The sequence below is a fragment of the Branchiostoma floridae genome, chromosome 1, assembly GCF_000003815.2.
Source record: "Branchiostoma floridae strain S238N-H82 chromosome 1, Bfl_VNyyK, whole genome shotgun sequence".
Classification (NCBI taxonomy): domain Eukaryota; kingdom Metazoa; phylum Chordata; class Leptocardii; order Amphioxiformes; family Branchiostomatidae; genus Branchiostoma; species Branchiostoma floridae.
The window spans coordinates 7,327,175-7,344,232 of NC_049979.1; the positions used below are offsets into that span (position 1 = coordinate 7,327,175).

Genomic DNA, 17,058 nt, shown 5'->3' on the forward strand with positions numbered 1-17,058 from the left:
GACACTGGATTCCCTCGGGACTTAACTGGGCTGCTGTAATGACATTCTTATCAACACCTTGTTGGGCAAACACCCAGAGCTATTCTGTATATATATAAATTTATATGTTGATAAACCTGCTCAACAACATGATGGAAACTACTGAGGGAAAATATGAACAGCCAATACATCAATTCAGGAGGAACACATTGGGGCCGGAGGAAATATGTCAGGGAAAAAACGAGAAGATTTTCAAGGGGGTGACTGACTGATGGCCAATTTAGGGAAATATATAACGAATTACAAAAATGTCTGTTACAGTCCTAAATAAATGGAAATGACACGAAAGGTTAGTCGATAGTTGGATAAAAGATCTTCTGTTGCGTTATTCCTACCAGGTGATCGTACACTGAATATTGTTGCCACGAAAACATCCGACTGCTGTGAACCCTGCATGCTGATGCTGTAATTACGTTTTGTGGGCAATCTCATATCGTGACCTAATATGGTCACATGTATTCTTGCCTTGGATATGCTCTGTAAGGTCAGATCACAACCCTGCTTCCTGTTATTGATAACTGCTGCATTAACGCAACATTACGTTTCAATCAAGGACGTTATATAACGTCCTTAACGGTTTCAAGTGTTTCAAAGATCGCCTTTGTGGATCAAAAGGACGTAATAACTATTTTTCCTTGGCTTATCAACAACCTCTGTTAGCTGTACAGGCTGATTCGGTGCATACAGGATTTGGATTGACTATAGCTGAGGCAATGGTCTTTTCTGGTGTTTGAACTTTTCCATCCTTCCTTCCTCTGTCAGCAAGGTTGCTCCCTCTCCTGGCATATAACGTTACATTTACTAGTATCTACAGACACTACTGATCGTCGAATTGGTGTATGTAGTGAAGGTGTAAATAACTGTTTATATCATCGTCTCTCATTTTAAAATGAAGACCAAGTAAGAAGAGCTGTACAAATCACAGTATCCCTGCCTGTGCAGATGATCATGAAGTCCATCCCTGCACTGCCTTGTAACCAATCATCCACAACCAAAGTGCGTACTCAAGATAGCATCTGAAGCTATGACCCGGAGGATAGTTGTCAGCCTGGCACTTAGTAGATGCAGTAGCAACTGCCATATCTTTAGACCTTCATGGGTCAACTGAACATGACGTGATTGTACTTCCTGCTATGGAAATTTTGTTCTTTCGTCTTTCATAGTTACAAGCTATTTACTTTCCATCACCTACTATGCTTCTTCCCAGCACCTGAAAGACGATTTTATGCTATTTATACCAAATAGGATTTTGCCAGTGTAACAAGAAAAAGAAGTAAAATGCTAGTTCACCATTACCCGCGGGGTAACCTGCATCCGTCGTTTTTAAAAACAGTATTTAGGGACATGGAAGGTATTTAGGGATAAGGTTAAAAATCCACACCTTGAAAGAAAAACTCATGCTGTGGCTTTGCCTCCTCCCATCATTCAAATGTACTGTTACCCTTTGCAGTGGGTTGAAAGAGAAAAGCTACCAAAAAAGCTCATTGATTTGATCAAAATCATTGTTGTTCTAAATTTAAGGAAAAACGAGTTATGAATGGGAGAAATGTCATCTTGCAATGAATCAAGTCAAAGTCAAGTAACAAAAATGATCTATATGGCCTGAACAGGGATTTTCATAAGAGGCCCTAACATGAAAAAGCCTGAGTATCATCCTCCGTAGTAACCGCTAGCTCACGACGTTCGCTTGCTAATCACGGAAGCAAGCGAAAGTCGTGATCCAGCGGTTACTACGGAGGATGATACTCAGGCTAAACATGAAAGGATCTTCAACTGTTACAGTATGATCATATGTTCATTGCTCATTACCTGCAATACATTTAAAAGACACATGCGCCTTCATGTGCTCCAAAACAAAATGGCATCATCATTTCCGTGTACATCACATGATCAGAGGATGAATTGCTGTGACCTGCTCATTACAAAGTAATCTTGTGGACTTTGTAAAATGAAAAACTGGTAAATGCAATTCCTTAAAGTCATGACAGAGTCTCTTTAGGCCAAGTTGCTAAAAGAAAACATCTAGGTAAAAAGCATCTTCCTGGTCTGATGTTCAAAGAATTTAACGTAAATGTGTTGAACATAAAAAGCTGTGCTACTAAAAATGTTTGTCGACATTTTAACACTCAGGTAACGCTAAGACATCTCAGCAGGAAGCTTAACTGTCTCAGCACCCTCCAAATTTTGGACTTCCAGATTAAATCCGGACAAGCCTTAATCATTTAAAAATTGATTAACCAAATGAGTTAACATTTGCAAGTATGGTATATCAAAAGGTAATTAATGTGTAGGTAGCAATTAGATGTCTCCAGGAACACAGCAAATTCTGGAGAATTCTCCAATTCTGACTCAGGTTCCTAGAATTCTGGAGAATTCTCATACTCTCCAAGCTTCTCACTATCTTGTCTGAAGAACAACATGAACAAAGATGAGTCCAGAACATTCCAGCGGTACAATAAGTAGACTTGCCATGTTTACTGAAAGTTCCACCTTCAGGAAGGGTTGACGTGATACAGACTGTGTTATCCTGTGGAGCACATTGTCACCAGACATACAGATCATTGTCAGGACAATCTACTGTGTTACACAACGTCTTGTCCATACAAATGGTAGTAAATGGTCCATGCTTGACATCTTGGTCTAGTCTACTATTGTACGTGATGTTTCATATACATTGTATAAAGTAACATGTAACACAAAATGCAGAGTTTCACAATGTACTCGTACAATGAAAGCAATAATTAGCTTTGCACCACTGTAAAATGATACATTTCTCCGAATTACTTGCAGTAAAACAATCCTATATTCCACAACCATGCAAGTCAGATAAGACTTTAGTATAAAACACTCCTCACATTACATGCCACATCGACAGACACAAATATATTATTAATTACCACTGTGTAGTTCCTCCCGAACTTCATAATTTCTTTCACAGATATAATATATACATACACCAGTTATTACTTCAGAAATTTGTTACCATGGCATGGTGGTGGGGAGAACACAGTCAGTCACACATGCAATTAAAAAACTAAATTAAATACAGTAAAACAAAATGAGACATTCTTCCATCTTCTGCAGCACAGTGAGGATAAGGGGACAGTTACTGAAAGCATTGCACACATGCAGCATGTGGAGCAACAAAGCAAGATTAGCCAGAACCTTCCAATAGCCAGTACCTAACATCACTTATAGAATAAAGCCTCAAAATTGCACAGTAAATATAAAATCACACTGCTTCATAAAATTGTTCTCTCAGTTCCATAATTTGTACAGCTGATAAAATCTACATGCAAACAATTTGTACTAGCTACATTATCATATAGAAAGTCAAAGGACTATATAGAAGTATAAAAATATCCACTGTTACTGGACTGTTGCTTTACTGTGAAATTCCTTAAAATGGCCTTTGGGAGCACGTCTAGTGTCCATACCATATATCATCTACACGTTACATTTTCACACGACACAGAAGACAGTCATAGCTAATATAGAAACAAGCTCAGTTTGTTGTTTTCTTTGTTTGTTACATTCTTTTCTTCCTCTCCGAGGTGTAGAAATGTAGAGCTACATGACTGGCAAGAACATTAGCTGATTACTTGGCACAACATCAAGTACTGAAAATGCACCACAAAAATTTGTAGAGTTAACTTCTTAGAATTCTTTGACTGAACTTCTTACAATCCAAGATCTGCTAAGTTGTCAGGTTTAATATGGTTCATCACTTTCTTAGTATGTAGCACCAACAGTATGAAAATGTTGAAATAGCTGCAGATATTTCAGCAACAACTAACCCCAGATGGTAACTCATACCTGATCAAATCCTCCTCATCTATGCAGGAACCTCAAAACGCCTCCAGCATAATGGAAAAAGTCTTCTGGATTAAAGAAATCAGTCATTTGTAGACTTTGTTTACTGTAGTTGTCACATCAGGATGCACTCTTACATTGCCTACCAGCCCAACAGCTGTGTCAAATGCAATGCTTTCAACACTTAACTATCTGCTCATTTCAATCATGGAAAAGTCATTGATGTAAGAAAAACATGATTCCATCTCCTTGTACAATCATGAAGAAGGACATTTTCCACTAGTAAATCTCACATCAAGTTTTTTGTGTGTGATGTGGATAGCTGACAGGTATGTTTGATGCTGTGATGTCCATAATCACTGCTTGTAGCAGAGCCAAGTTTCCAATAGCCTATGTCTGAAGCCATGCTTTCATTTCATAATGATTCAAATGAGAATGATTCCTCTGTATCTGCTACTGCTTGAGTGGTCAATGTACCAGCATGACGTGGTTTAGGAAATAAAGAATCTAGAATAAGGGATGACAGTCCGACGACTACAGTCAGATTCAGCACAATTTTGACTCTTTGAACAATCACGAAGAACAAGCACTGTGTAGAGAGCAACTCTGCTGCTGGGTCAGATCAGGTTTTCCACAGGCTCGGATGCTGCAGCAATTGCAGAAGGTCTGTCCACTTGTAGCACAGTCGTATAAGTCTGCAAATGCAGCCATCAACAGCTGTAATGAAAGCCGGAGTCTGATAGCCAATGCTGCACGTGTCTGTGGCAGGACCTTTACAGGGATGTTCCAGTGGGCGTGCTGGGTCCGTTAATGGAGCTGGAAGCAGCGTCCTTTTCCTCCTGTAGTGCTCGCCACGTCTCGGGGAGGTCCTTCGACTTTTTCTCATATTCCACCATGATCTCGGCATTGGCCTGGAAAGGATCGAGCAGAACGGATCAGGTTAGACACACCTATAAGGTCACAGCAGAGTGACATGATATACAAAGTGATTCATAGACGGTCTGTTTTTGTTGCAGGATATGACACCAAAGTATCACAACAAATGTTTTAAGCATGATTCATGGGCTTGCTTCAAAGGCTAGGCTCCAGCAGTCTGTATGGCAGAAATGGTACAAAGGGAAAGCCAAATTGAATGTGTTGTTTTTTTCTAAATCATAAACTGGCTTCGTGTTGAGGTCACATGCTTTCAAAGCCTTTAGAAATTAAACACTATTCCATTTATGCATGCCAGCAAGTCCTGTGCAACTGATACATGTACATGTTGTGTACTGCCACAGTACCAAGAATACATGTCATGACACCTCCACACACAGCACAGGTCCTCACCTTCTCCTCCTCCTTACTGATGGCCTCTTCTATTTCCTTGTGATTCTTTTGCAGTTCCTCTGTCCTGTTGGAATGGATCTCATCCAACTGTGATAAAGAAAAAGACACAGATATCTCAGGTTATAAAAAAGTTGTAAAAAAAGAGACACTACAATTCAACGATCTCAAGCTCTGATTCAACCTACATCTACTTCATACTGGCCATTAACGGTAAAGCCTTGCAACCTTGCATATTTGTGACACCTAACTTTCCATACTACAAAATGTACCCAGATGTAGTATTTTTACTCTGTAAATCTGACAATGATAAACAAAACACCATCCCATGGTGTTGTTGACACAACAGACAAGGTCGTAAACAACCTGCTGTAGGTCTTAAACACAACATTTTGCTTTTCTCCTTTTATTATAGAGAGCCTGCTAATATTTGCATGGGTGCCATATGGATTTGCGTTAACACCCAGAGCCCTCTCTAGCAACACGTGTGCCCTTGTAAACAGACAGGGAGGGAGTCTGACCTGTTGTCTGTGCTGCACAGCCACCTGGATGTGCTTCTGCTGTGTCTCCCTCTTCAGCCTGGCCAGCTCGTTCCTGTCCTTACATCTCTTTGCCAGCGCTCTCTCCTCTTCTTTTCTCTGCTGATCAAGTCTCTGCTTCAGGTCTTTCACCTCCCTGTAGTGTGCACAACAGGTTTGAGAAAATTAGACAAGGCATGGATTTTTTTTATACCTAGTAGTACAGTACGAAGCTTTCCACGAAATCGTTTTCCGGGAGGGACGTAAAACGGGGGTCCCGTGCTCGAGGAGGTGCCTCGACCACGTTTAACAGCCTCATTACCCACACTTTGGGTACCTACTAGCTGCAAAATACACCCGATATTACATCTTTTCATTACCCTTTCATTCAGAAAAATAGTTGACCTTTTAAGAATTTGTCTTTGCAATGGCTGGGGTTAAACATTCATACCCAAATAAGGAACAGATTTTCTTTTGAGTCAACACAAGTTAGACAAGAAGGAATATATGCCACTGATAGTGCTGTGTATAACTGGCATAAGCCACTGTTACAAAATGCATGCAGAGCTGGCATGTTACGCTAGGGGGCACTTATTCCAGTGCACAACGCAGGCTCATAAGTGATTGATGATGCAATGCAAGAGAGGAACTTACTTGTCATGTATCTCTTTGACCTTCCCCATTTGTGTCTGCTGGGAGTTGGTCATCTGCTGGTGCAGTGTCACATACATCTGCAAGGGGGCATTGCAAGGGGGGATTTTGATCAACAACCTGAACATCACTTACATACAATGTATTTTGCATTGAGAACCATAAAGTGCAATGTGACACTGAGCCTTTTACTAAATTTTGAAAATTTCAATGGAACTTGTAGTGCAGCAGGGAATTTTCCTTATCTTCAAATAGATATTACGTTACTTGGTAAACTCAAATCAAGGCTGAATATCAGACTTTTTTAGATAGCTTGTAGCACATTGTGACACAGCTTGTATTTTCAGCCAGGCACTTCAGTCAGGACAACCTACTCTTCTCAATAAGCACAGCCATCCAACAATTTTGCCTAAGCACAGTTGTTTTGTTCCACTGTTTTTCAAAGTGCTATGTTGACAATACAAGAGAAAGTTAGTTCAAAAGTACTATTGCTATAAGCAACATGCTTAACAGAACCTGACAAATTCTAAGCTGTGTGCCAGTGGTTTGATTGACACAAGGATTTTTCAACCTCCTTGATTGACAGAAGTGTGCTCACCAGCCCTGTGTGCTTCATTTTCAACTCCTTCTCCTGTAGACAGTGTTCCTTCCACGTGGACAGCCCTGCCTGGTAGTGTGCTTGTCGCAGGTCCACAAGCTGGTGGACAAAACACAGTTCACTATCAGCAACTAAAACTTACAGATATTAATATAATGTCGTAGCTGACGTGTGTGTATATAGAATAGACACTTGTTACTTTTTACTGTCTATATCATTGCAACTAGCCTACGGGCATGGATTTGCAAATAAATTAATTTAAAAAAAATATATATATAATGTCTGACAAGTCAGACATCAATTACAGAGAGAATGAATCAAGTATCAAAGCTCTTGATTTGTGAAAGACAATATTCTGTAACTGTTAATGCAGAAATGTTCGTGGTGGATTAATTTTTCTATAATTAGACTGCAGTCTATGGTGTTACCACGAACTTAAATCCACCGTGAAAAGTCCTTTTTCCCGCTACCGCGAAATTAAATCCCCCCAAACTTAAATGCATTTACAGTATCATCTTACCTGCTGCTCATAATCCTTAAGAAATTTCTCCATCTCAGCAGAGCTTTTCCTCTTCACTTCCTCCTCCACAGCCCTGCAGAGAAAAGGTAGATCCTTTAACATTCCATGCAACAGAATACATTGCATCTGACACATGACTTGACTCCAATGAAATTCAACCTATATATCATAAAAGCACTTATAATACATCTGAAACACAAAATAGAAAACAGCTATAACACTCAGTTTTCCAAAAGCCGTATATGCTACTGACTAGTTAAGCAGTACCTGCAGTTCATATACAAACAGTAAGAGGGAGCCCCTGACTCACCCTGCCTGTGCTTTGTTTGCCTTCTTGAGCGCTTTGGCATGGCACTTCTCCAGAGCTAACCTGTCCTTGGCCTGTAGAGTCAGCAGTTTGTCCTCCTTCAGGGTCTGACTCTTTCTCAGCATGCCTCGAATCTATGGTGGAGAGAGGTGACTCTTAAGGTGGGGTCACACATGCGTATATATCCAAGTCCGTTTGAGGTGCGTATGATGCTCTTAGTCTCTACCAGGCTCCTCAGGCCAAGGGGAAAATAGTACAAATTGGACAAATATAGATACATAACATGCCAGATGAGTTAGCTGACCAAGAAGTATGGTTAGCAACCAAGCTAACTCATCTGACATGTTACCTGTTTACGTTTGTCCAAATTCTATTATTTTTCCAACGACCTGTGGAGCCTGGTGGAGGTAAATACTCCCATGCGCGCCTCATACGGACTTAAATAGATACGCACGTGTGACCCCACCTTTAGCTTCTAGCTTTTTAACTTATCATCCTAAGTTGATAAAAGGCAGCAATCATTAAAATCTATAGAATATAGGAAGGTGGTTGTTTTGTTTTTGGTGTTCAAAACATGATTTTCATTTTCAATCCCATTGTGGCCCAGTCCTGAAATTACACTTGAATACCAGGCGTATGTGGCTCACCTTTTCTTGTTTCTTGCTAAGAGCAGCTAGTTCTTTTTGTTGCTTGTCTTGTAATTTCTTGAAAGTCTGGAATACAAAGGAGAAGATCTTTCCATTAGGAATGCTGACATCTTGTGGCTATCAAAGACACACCCATCTGTTTTGTGTAAACAAGCACACAGAAAGCTAAATAAATGGCTGGATAGATGGACAAATTGATGAATGAATAAATGAATAAATGAACAAAACAAATGTACAAATGAATAAACAAACAAAGGAATGAAAGAAAGAAAGACTGATTGAATGAATGAATGAATGGAGAGGTTGAACAAGTTTGTTCACCTTGAGTTGTTTGAGCTCCTGGATGGTGAGAGGTTTGAAGATCTCAGCTGGCGGCTCCTTCTCGCCCTCAGGTGAGGACAGGGACTTGTTTATTGTCTGGTCTATGGACAGGCTGGGCGTGAGCACACCTGATGTGAGAGACTTCCGACCTGCAGAACACAGGAAAACAACACGCGTTAAAATCTTCCTATGATATCATCTTACCTGTGGGAACTATCCAAACATGATTTACATTTGAGTGACATTTGCATATGATCCATATGAGTTAGTGTGACTTTGACAGGTGCAACTGAAAAATTCCAGACATGCCTGCAGAATTTTTGGGATTTCTTGTCAAACGGATGCACATTATACTATTAGGCTAGCCCCTGAGGCGTCGCCAAAAATACACTGTACTTCACGGACCAATCAAAAGAATACAGATAACTGATTGTTTTGCTGGATTTGCAATTTTACAGGACTGTTACAAAGCTTCTGTGCTTGCTTTTCTTTTTACTTCTCATGAACTTATCACTAAAAGAAGCCTTACTCATATGTATCAGTCAATAGCCAAGCTTCCCTACCTTTTTCAATCTGGACGGCAGATGGCTCTACTGACGTACTACTGGCCACCCTGGACACGGCACTGTGTATGTTGGCAGTGTTTGGTGACGACCCCTTCCTTGCGTTGGCAGTGGAACTCAACTGTTCCATGTTGGTGGAACCAGAGGACAGGCTGCGCTGCACCGGTGTGCCACTGGTCTTCTCCCCTGGGGTCATCTTAGGTCGGCCGTCTTCCTCAGTTGTACTGATGTCATCATCCTGTAAATACATGTACAGCCCGTGTCAGACCAACCTGGGAAGACAGTCTCCATGATGATTACATCAATTTGACATTTTAAGTTTACCTTCAAGTTGGTTTCCTGAGGAAATGTTTTCCATGATCCCACCAAAAGGCACACCTTTCAGGCTCACGATTACTTTGTTTGTTAAGAGTCACCATCCAACTTTCATTCAAAGAATGGTCTGCACTGGACTTAAAATACATGTATCTTTTTTTGATATTATCAAGGCAGTAGTGCTATGACTTAAACATCCAAAATTGACATCTGATTAACAAATCCTACTGACTGATATCCCCTTTCACACCCCTTTCCACACAATAATGACTTCTCCACACCTCCATAAGAGCCTCCAGCTGCTGGGCTCTCTTCTCAATCATTGCTTGGTATGCGATGGGGTTAGCCAGGGCATTGGCAAAGTCTGGACAGAGTGGGTGCAAACACAAAGGAAAATTGTCAGCAAAAATTCTACGATGCACAAATTCTAATACCTGACAAGAATTTCCATTGGCCAGTTTGTGACACAGAATCCAAACAGTACAAAACATTTGTCAGCCACGAATGTCTAGTATCATAGATAGAATGTGACAATAAGTGGTAAATGCAAAACATCTTTCTATTAGGTATAGACATTTATCTGACAAATCCTCTACATTTTAAGTGACTATATATATATATATATATATATATATATATATATATATATGTATATCCAGTAATTTATATGTTCTTCCAAGCAGTGTTGGTGCTACAACATGAAGATAAAACAATGAGTGAAGTACAGAATATAAAATACTTCCACTTTGTGTCCATCACTTCTTCATTATTACTTTTTTTAAGACAACAATTAACAGATCAGAATATTATCAATAAAACATGTCAATTTCTATTGTCATATTGAACAAGAAGTAGGACCGACCTTCAAAGCTATCAGGGATGAAGTCTTTGACAGTGATGTGGACAAACACTGTGGGGAGGTTTAAGGGTTGGTTGGCTTCATTCCGCAGAACAACGTGCCTGTAGCCTATACATAAAAAGAACCATTGATACATGTAAGTTGATGCCTTGAACACAAAACTCCACAGAGTTAGAAATGAGATAAATGGTACCACAGTTAGTAGTTTGTTGTGAAAATTCATTATTGTTTTTCAATTGTACTTATACAGGTATAGGTAGTAGGACCTATTTTACCATAAACCTGTAAATTACAAGACAGAAATCTGAATCTGAATTTTTAGGCAAAGCTGTAGTTTGAATTCTGTATGATTGTGAGCTACAATGCTGCCAGAGCCCCCTTAAAATCAATATAGTTTGGAAGAGCTCAGCCACATTGCTCAACACTTAATGCACAGATAGATTTCCTTGGAAGTCATCTACGGCCTAGATGCAAGACATGTTCCATCAGATCTACCCGGTAATAACCTGGGCGTGGGCAGCGTTGCCAAGGAAACAGTGACGTGCGTGGTATTCCCTTTCAAAGGTCAGCTTGTTTGTCATGGAAACATCTCCAGAAATGGGAGGCAAAGGTTGAGGAGAAGGAAAGCTACAGGAGTGAGGGATTTGGTCTCCTGACTTTGGGTCTTTTCTGTGATACCTTAGTTTGTGCTTAAGAGATATGGGTAGAGATCTGATTCTTTCCTTGTGTCTGAGTAGGATTTTTGAGCTGGGATTATGTTCTCTGTGTAAGTGAAACATCACAGAGGGATTTAAAAAATGAATGAATGTATTTTTGGTATTCTTGGAAGACACAAATGTCAAAACATGTTATAAACAGAGCCAGCTTGGCATTATCAAAAAGACAAGTGTAGAATGACCTTATTGCAAGAAGTGTCAGCCTCGTGCATTACAGAAGTATACATAAGTCAGACCATTCAAAATATGACACTGATCATGTTATGTGCATGTGTGTAGGTGTGATCCTTGGCCTAAATGGTAATGTTGCGGGAAGTAATTTCAGCTGAGTGCAAGCTACACAGGGCTTAATGGGAGACTTAGATCAAGGCGCTCCATGAAACCATCTGGTAAAAAATATCTGCCAACATAATCTGGTAAATGCCAAATAAATGTGCATTTTTAAGTCGGTACACCACAGTCTAATGGACAAGCAGCGCATGACACATCTCACTAATTCTTGCTGTCTTTCTCCTGTGACATGCAGTGAATACTGATGGAAACCACAAGGGATCTTATCAGCCCACATGCTAGGTGTATCGTAAACACCATGTGTGGATTTTCCTAAGAATATTGTATTTTATGGGTTGAATGGTGCCCCCAGCTACTTTTATCCCCTTTCAAAACTTCAGTTTTACCATATGTAAATGAATACCGTGATGCAGTAAAAAAAAACCATGACATTAAAGCCCTACCTGGTCTGAGGCCCTCCACAGGTAGGATTCTGTGGCCTATAAATTTCCCATTCTCTTCACTCACTGAGATGCGCAGGACTGCTAAATGGGGCAGTACAACCTGGACGGTGACAGAAAAATACCAGGTCAGCAACGTGAATGAAGATAGATCCATATGACATGCTCAGACATATGTCTAATTTATGTTAAGTAGAGTGGACTCATTCCTCAAGCTACCAACATCTTTCACACCGCATTCGGTCCTCAGTACGACATCTTGAGCCGCGTAGTTCCAGTTCAGAACTTTAATTCAACCTGTCGGCCAAACCGGTTTCATATTGTGTACAACTTCTTCAGTGGCTAGAGGCTTAATGACACATGTTCACAAACTTTGCACTTATGCCCAGTGCATTATCACACTCAGGTATATCTAACTTGAAATCATTATTTAAGGGTAAGTTCCTATAATACGAGGACTACATGGTTCCAGTTTCTTTTCTGCAGATGTGGCATAAGTGTGTACAGTGGCTTGAAGTTGTCCTTCCCCGTACTATTGAAATTCACCCATGGTCATGCTTAGAAAAATGCCCATATTCGGACAGAAGTAAATACCCATACTACGTAATGATGATCCTACCTTTTTGAACACAAAGGGTTCCTCATCGTATATGGGGTTGATTCCATTGGCTGGGACCACCTTGGTGCGAAAGCGCTTACGGACCGTGTCTGCCGGTAAGCCATACATGTCCACCTCCACGTACGTGCCAACTTTTTTGTCTGTCAGAAACTGTCCTGAGATCACCTACAAGGGTACAGAACAAACGTTTCACTACATATAGATATCACTTTCTGATTTCAACATGTTTTACACAAAAATATCATTTCAACACAATCAGTAGAATGTGGGGCAACTGTAATTCTCTATGGGAGGTAGAACACTTAATAATGTTATGCAATCACATACACACATGTATGTATGTATGTATGTATGTATACATGTAGTAGTGTAAGATAGCCGGGTCATCAACATTTACTAAGCCAAACCAGAGAATCCTTAGAATCCTTAGGTGTTGCTTCAAGGCATGTTTCTAGAAATAGCACCAAGTAGGCTTCAGTGGCCTTGTAATCAAAGGTCTTGTGGGTGAATATGTTACAGTCTATTGGCAAAATTAACTATGACTGTCTTTGCACAGCTACCAAAAGTCTTGGTTTTGCCATCTGTAAATACTAATTCCCAAATCAAAATGGGAGTAGGAAAGCCAGAATATTTATCACTGTCGACAAGCATCATTGTAAGCATCAGTAAACCCTACACTTGATTTACCTTGACTGTTACTGTTCCTGCAACAATACCATCTACGGTGGATTCTGCAAAAGGGTCGAAGTGTCTGTCTGTGCGTCTCATGAAGTCTGGCTTGAGGATATAACCGCTCCTGTTGTTGTATTCAAAGAATCCCATATTCAACTGCATGCCAAGATCTATAGGGTGAGGAGGGGGAAACAAAGGGCATACTGTTAAGGCTCAGTTGCAACTTGTCTCAGCATGATAATTATAAACAAAAATAATCAGTTCTATGAATCTCTACAGGTTATTAGGACTTACTGAAACAATAATAGTAGAGTGGGACAAAGCATCCACACGCAAGGCAATTAATCAATAGTGATTGTGGACAAATCCATCTAGGGACACAAACATTTCAAGCAAAACATTATCTATAAACAAGATTAGACATTTCACCAAGGAAGATGAAAAAAATAAGGAAGCATAAAAATAAGTAGCAAGTTTTAAAATAACACTAGATTTGAGTGTCCCTGACTGTGCCTTACCTAACGTTTGGAAGTTCAACGCAACGAGCTGGCAGCCCGCATTCCAGAATACCTGCAGAGAGAGGAACAAACAACTTCAGCAAAACAGCACATCAAACAGTTCACTATTCAACAGTGTAGTATGAAAAATGTGAAGAATTGCTATACAATACAATTAGGCCATTGCCCTAAGCAAAATGTGATACAAGAAAATGAATCATGAAAATACATGTATGTTTAGCTCCTGTAATTTCAGCCATAATGCATGCACAGGTTCAGTTGTGCTATATCAAAAAACACAGTACTATCAACTATTGGTCTTACATGACAAAAAAGAGACTCAATGAAATGAACAAAAATAAGAAACAAAATAAACCTGTATAGTGTAACATACATCGTATCAAAGCAATAATTTAACAATATTCTATTTAGAATGTACATTTTTACATGCAGCTTTTTTACAATGGATTTTCTGATCCCATACATGTATCTATTGGTGAGATAGGGTTCAGATTTGCAAACATTTACAAATAAGGTCAAAAAGCCAAACTTGACACTGGATATATGTTAAGTGTAAGAAACTGGACAAGAAATTCCACTGACTATGCAGTGTTCATCACTACCTTCGATAACATATTAAGAAAAGCAGTTTTAGAATAGAATACAACTTAAATCACACAGGTGATCTACGGATATCCTACCAAGTGATACCACCAGCTATGCCGTATACATGTATCAGCCAAAAAAAAACCCTTGATAAAAAGTGACAATATCTGCTAATAATAGTAATATTTGTACAGTTCACCCAACAAGATTGCGAAAGATGCACTATAACAATAGCAGTAGGTAGTGCCAAGTAGGCAATCCTCAGAAGTGAGTACAAATAGTAAGTACTGACCATAAGGACCTGCTAATCACTGCAATGTTGTCGGCAAACCGCAAATCCAATAGATGGGATATGGTAAAACGTTCTACGTTGGAAACCTCCACTGTGTAACTATGGGTACAGTCAAGTACCAGTACCTCAGGCTACCACCCTGCTTACTGTGTGCGTCAAGAAAACAAAGTGGAGTCTTTGGGATACATTCCGACTTTATACTGATCAACCATGGTTTATTTTGGGAACACACGCCCACATAATCCTAGTCTGTGTGTTAAAAATAACCGTCCGTTACTAAAAGCAATATTGACTTGCTAAATATAACACTCTCACACTTTGCTGAGCCACAGGTGGCCTGTCAGAGCCTGCCCACGGCTCCCGGTGCCTGGGAAGGCTCCAATTACTCTCTTTCTGAAGAAAACTGCGACCATATAAGGGCAGGCCTAATTCCAGGTAGGCAAACAGCCTCCCACTGACGTCAATGACCTGTCTTCATTTCCTCTCCACCCTCTTGCGAGACGGCACACGCTGCCAGCAACACACTGTGCATCATTAATGACTTAGGCCATGTCGATTTCATTATATGGACGACATCCACGCGCGCATCAATTTCCCGCCATATCCAAAAATAATTTTTTTAAAAATTCTTTCGACCAAACTCTAAATCGTACAAAGCAGCTTCAAAATTTCCAAAAATATGCAGTGGGTTGCAAAAATAAATATCGGAAAACGTACACTAATTTCAGAGAACATTCCAAGATCAAAGAAGATGTAAAAGGACAAAAATGAATAATCTATTGTTTGGTATAATATATTCTGTGTGTTCAATCACTTATTCAACCTTCCTGACTAATTAGATTTCATAATGAAGGTAACTTTTATTTTGGTCAAACTTTTTTTTATTGGCACGCTCTCATCAGTTTTTGGATTCTCAGTGGATGTCATCCATATAATCAAATCAACATGGCCTAAAGTATGGTTGGCAAGCACGACATCTGAAGCTCTGGGCTTGTGTAACCAATAACCAATGCTGCAGATTATCTAAGGCTTGATTTCCAACTGCTAATGGTTACCTCATTAGCAGTTGGCATAGTGATCATTATGAAACGATACTTCTGATTTCATTTCTGGTTTCATAATATGCATCGTGTTTAGCTAATAGCATTTTATCTTTCATAATTCTTACCTAAGCTACATGAAGTGTTACAATAATCAGTTTCTGGAGGATTGGTCTGTAGAAAATCTATACCAAAAATAATCATTGGCTGTTGCAGGATGTAACCATGACCATGGCCAAACATTTGAAACAGTGTCTTTATTCTTTCTTAAAGAGATCATTCTAGTTGCAGCTAGTGATTTTGATGCACTAATTCCAGTAAATCAATGCGTATCACATTCCATGAAGCCCCAAGGATTTTGACTTAAAGCTTCCATATGGCAGGTACTCATGACTCAAAGTAAACACGAAACCAAATCCCTGCAGCAGGTGCCACAACCTCTAACAATCCATTAACAAAAATTAAAGATAGACTCCCGGATAAGAGTGACTTTTGTGTGATATTCTCAAACAACGCTAAGTGTGATTGCATGGCGCTCAAATTTGTAAATCAAAGTCCTTGCAATCAGGCAATATCACAGTGGTAGCATACAATACTGATATTATGCTACGGTATCTATTTTACTTTCACTTTGACTTCCTGAATGAAATGAAACACTAAAGCATCTTACTACCATTTCCTATCATGTTCATTCTAATTGAAAAATTCAACACGCGTGTCTCTGCTGCCTGACACATGGGTTAATGTCCTACCCTGATATCATTATGTTACAGTGTGGAGTGTACATTATGAATACATTTGGAGGTAATAGATCTTTGCTATTACCACATCTATAACTACTGTATGTTTTTCAGATCGTCATAATGGTAACTGACTTTGGCAAGATGATAGTGGGAAACAAAGAAAGCAGAGTTTGCACAAATCAACAAAAAAATCATTGGTTTTGATTGACGTTCTCATAGAATGCTAATGCTAGTTCACCTTTATCTGTGGGTTATCCTATACCTGTTGATTATAGAAAAAAAAGTTATTTGGGGATAGCAAGTCGACAGACGGTGATTTCAAACTGTATCTTGAATATCTTGTAATTTAAAACTACCATCCGTTGACTTGATATCCCTAATTACCCTGTTTTTTTTCAAAACAACAGATATAGGTTACCCCACGAATAAAGGTAATCTAGTAATAAATGTCTTGCTAAACACAGGCACAATCATAATACCCCTATAGACATGTGACTCTACTATGACTATTTGCGAAGTACTCCTACTACGTGCAGGATGGAAATAGGAGTGACGTATAAATGACGTAAACTGCCAATTTTGTTTAGAAATACTTGCCAATATGCAGTCTGGAGTGACTCAATACTACTACGCAGTTCCTTAAATACGGGACCTACGTAAAACTTCCT

General features: G+C 39.5%; 1 protein-coding gene across 1 annotated transcript in view; it reads right to left on the reverse strand.

Annotated features, from left to right (window-relative positions):
- Positions 1 to 2,490: 2,490 nt before the first annotated feature.
- LOC118425577 (1-phosphatidylinositol 4,5-bisphosphate phosphodiesterase beta-1-like) overlaps positions 2,491 to 17,058 on the reverse strand; it is a gene marked incomplete in the record, with an annotated part of 44,307 nt that continues 29,739 nt past the window's right edge. Inside the window, 16 exon segments of the mRNA XM_035834519.1 lie at positions 2,491 to 4,763; positions 5,179 to 5,265; positions 5,697 to 5,850; positions 6,348 to 6,424; positions 6,943 to 7,041; positions 7,463 to 7,535; positions 7,773 to 7,903; positions 8,417 to 8,482; positions 8,738 to 8,886; positions 9,301 to 9,538; positions 9,897 to 9,979; positions 10,478 to 10,582; positions 11,925 to 12,024; positions 12,541 to 12,705; positions 13,228 to 13,382; positions 13,731 to 13,782. Coding sequence (XP_035690412.1) covers positions 4,626 to 4,763; positions 5,179 to 5,265; positions 5,697 to 5,850; positions 6,348 to 6,424; positions 6,943 to 7,041; positions 7,463 to 7,535; positions 7,773 to 7,903; positions 8,417 to 8,482; positions 8,738 to 8,886; positions 9,301 to 9,538; positions 9,897 to 9,979; positions 10,478 to 10,582; positions 11,925 to 12,024; positions 12,541 to 12,705; positions 13,228 to 13,382; positions 13,731 to 13,782 — 1,872 coding nt within the window.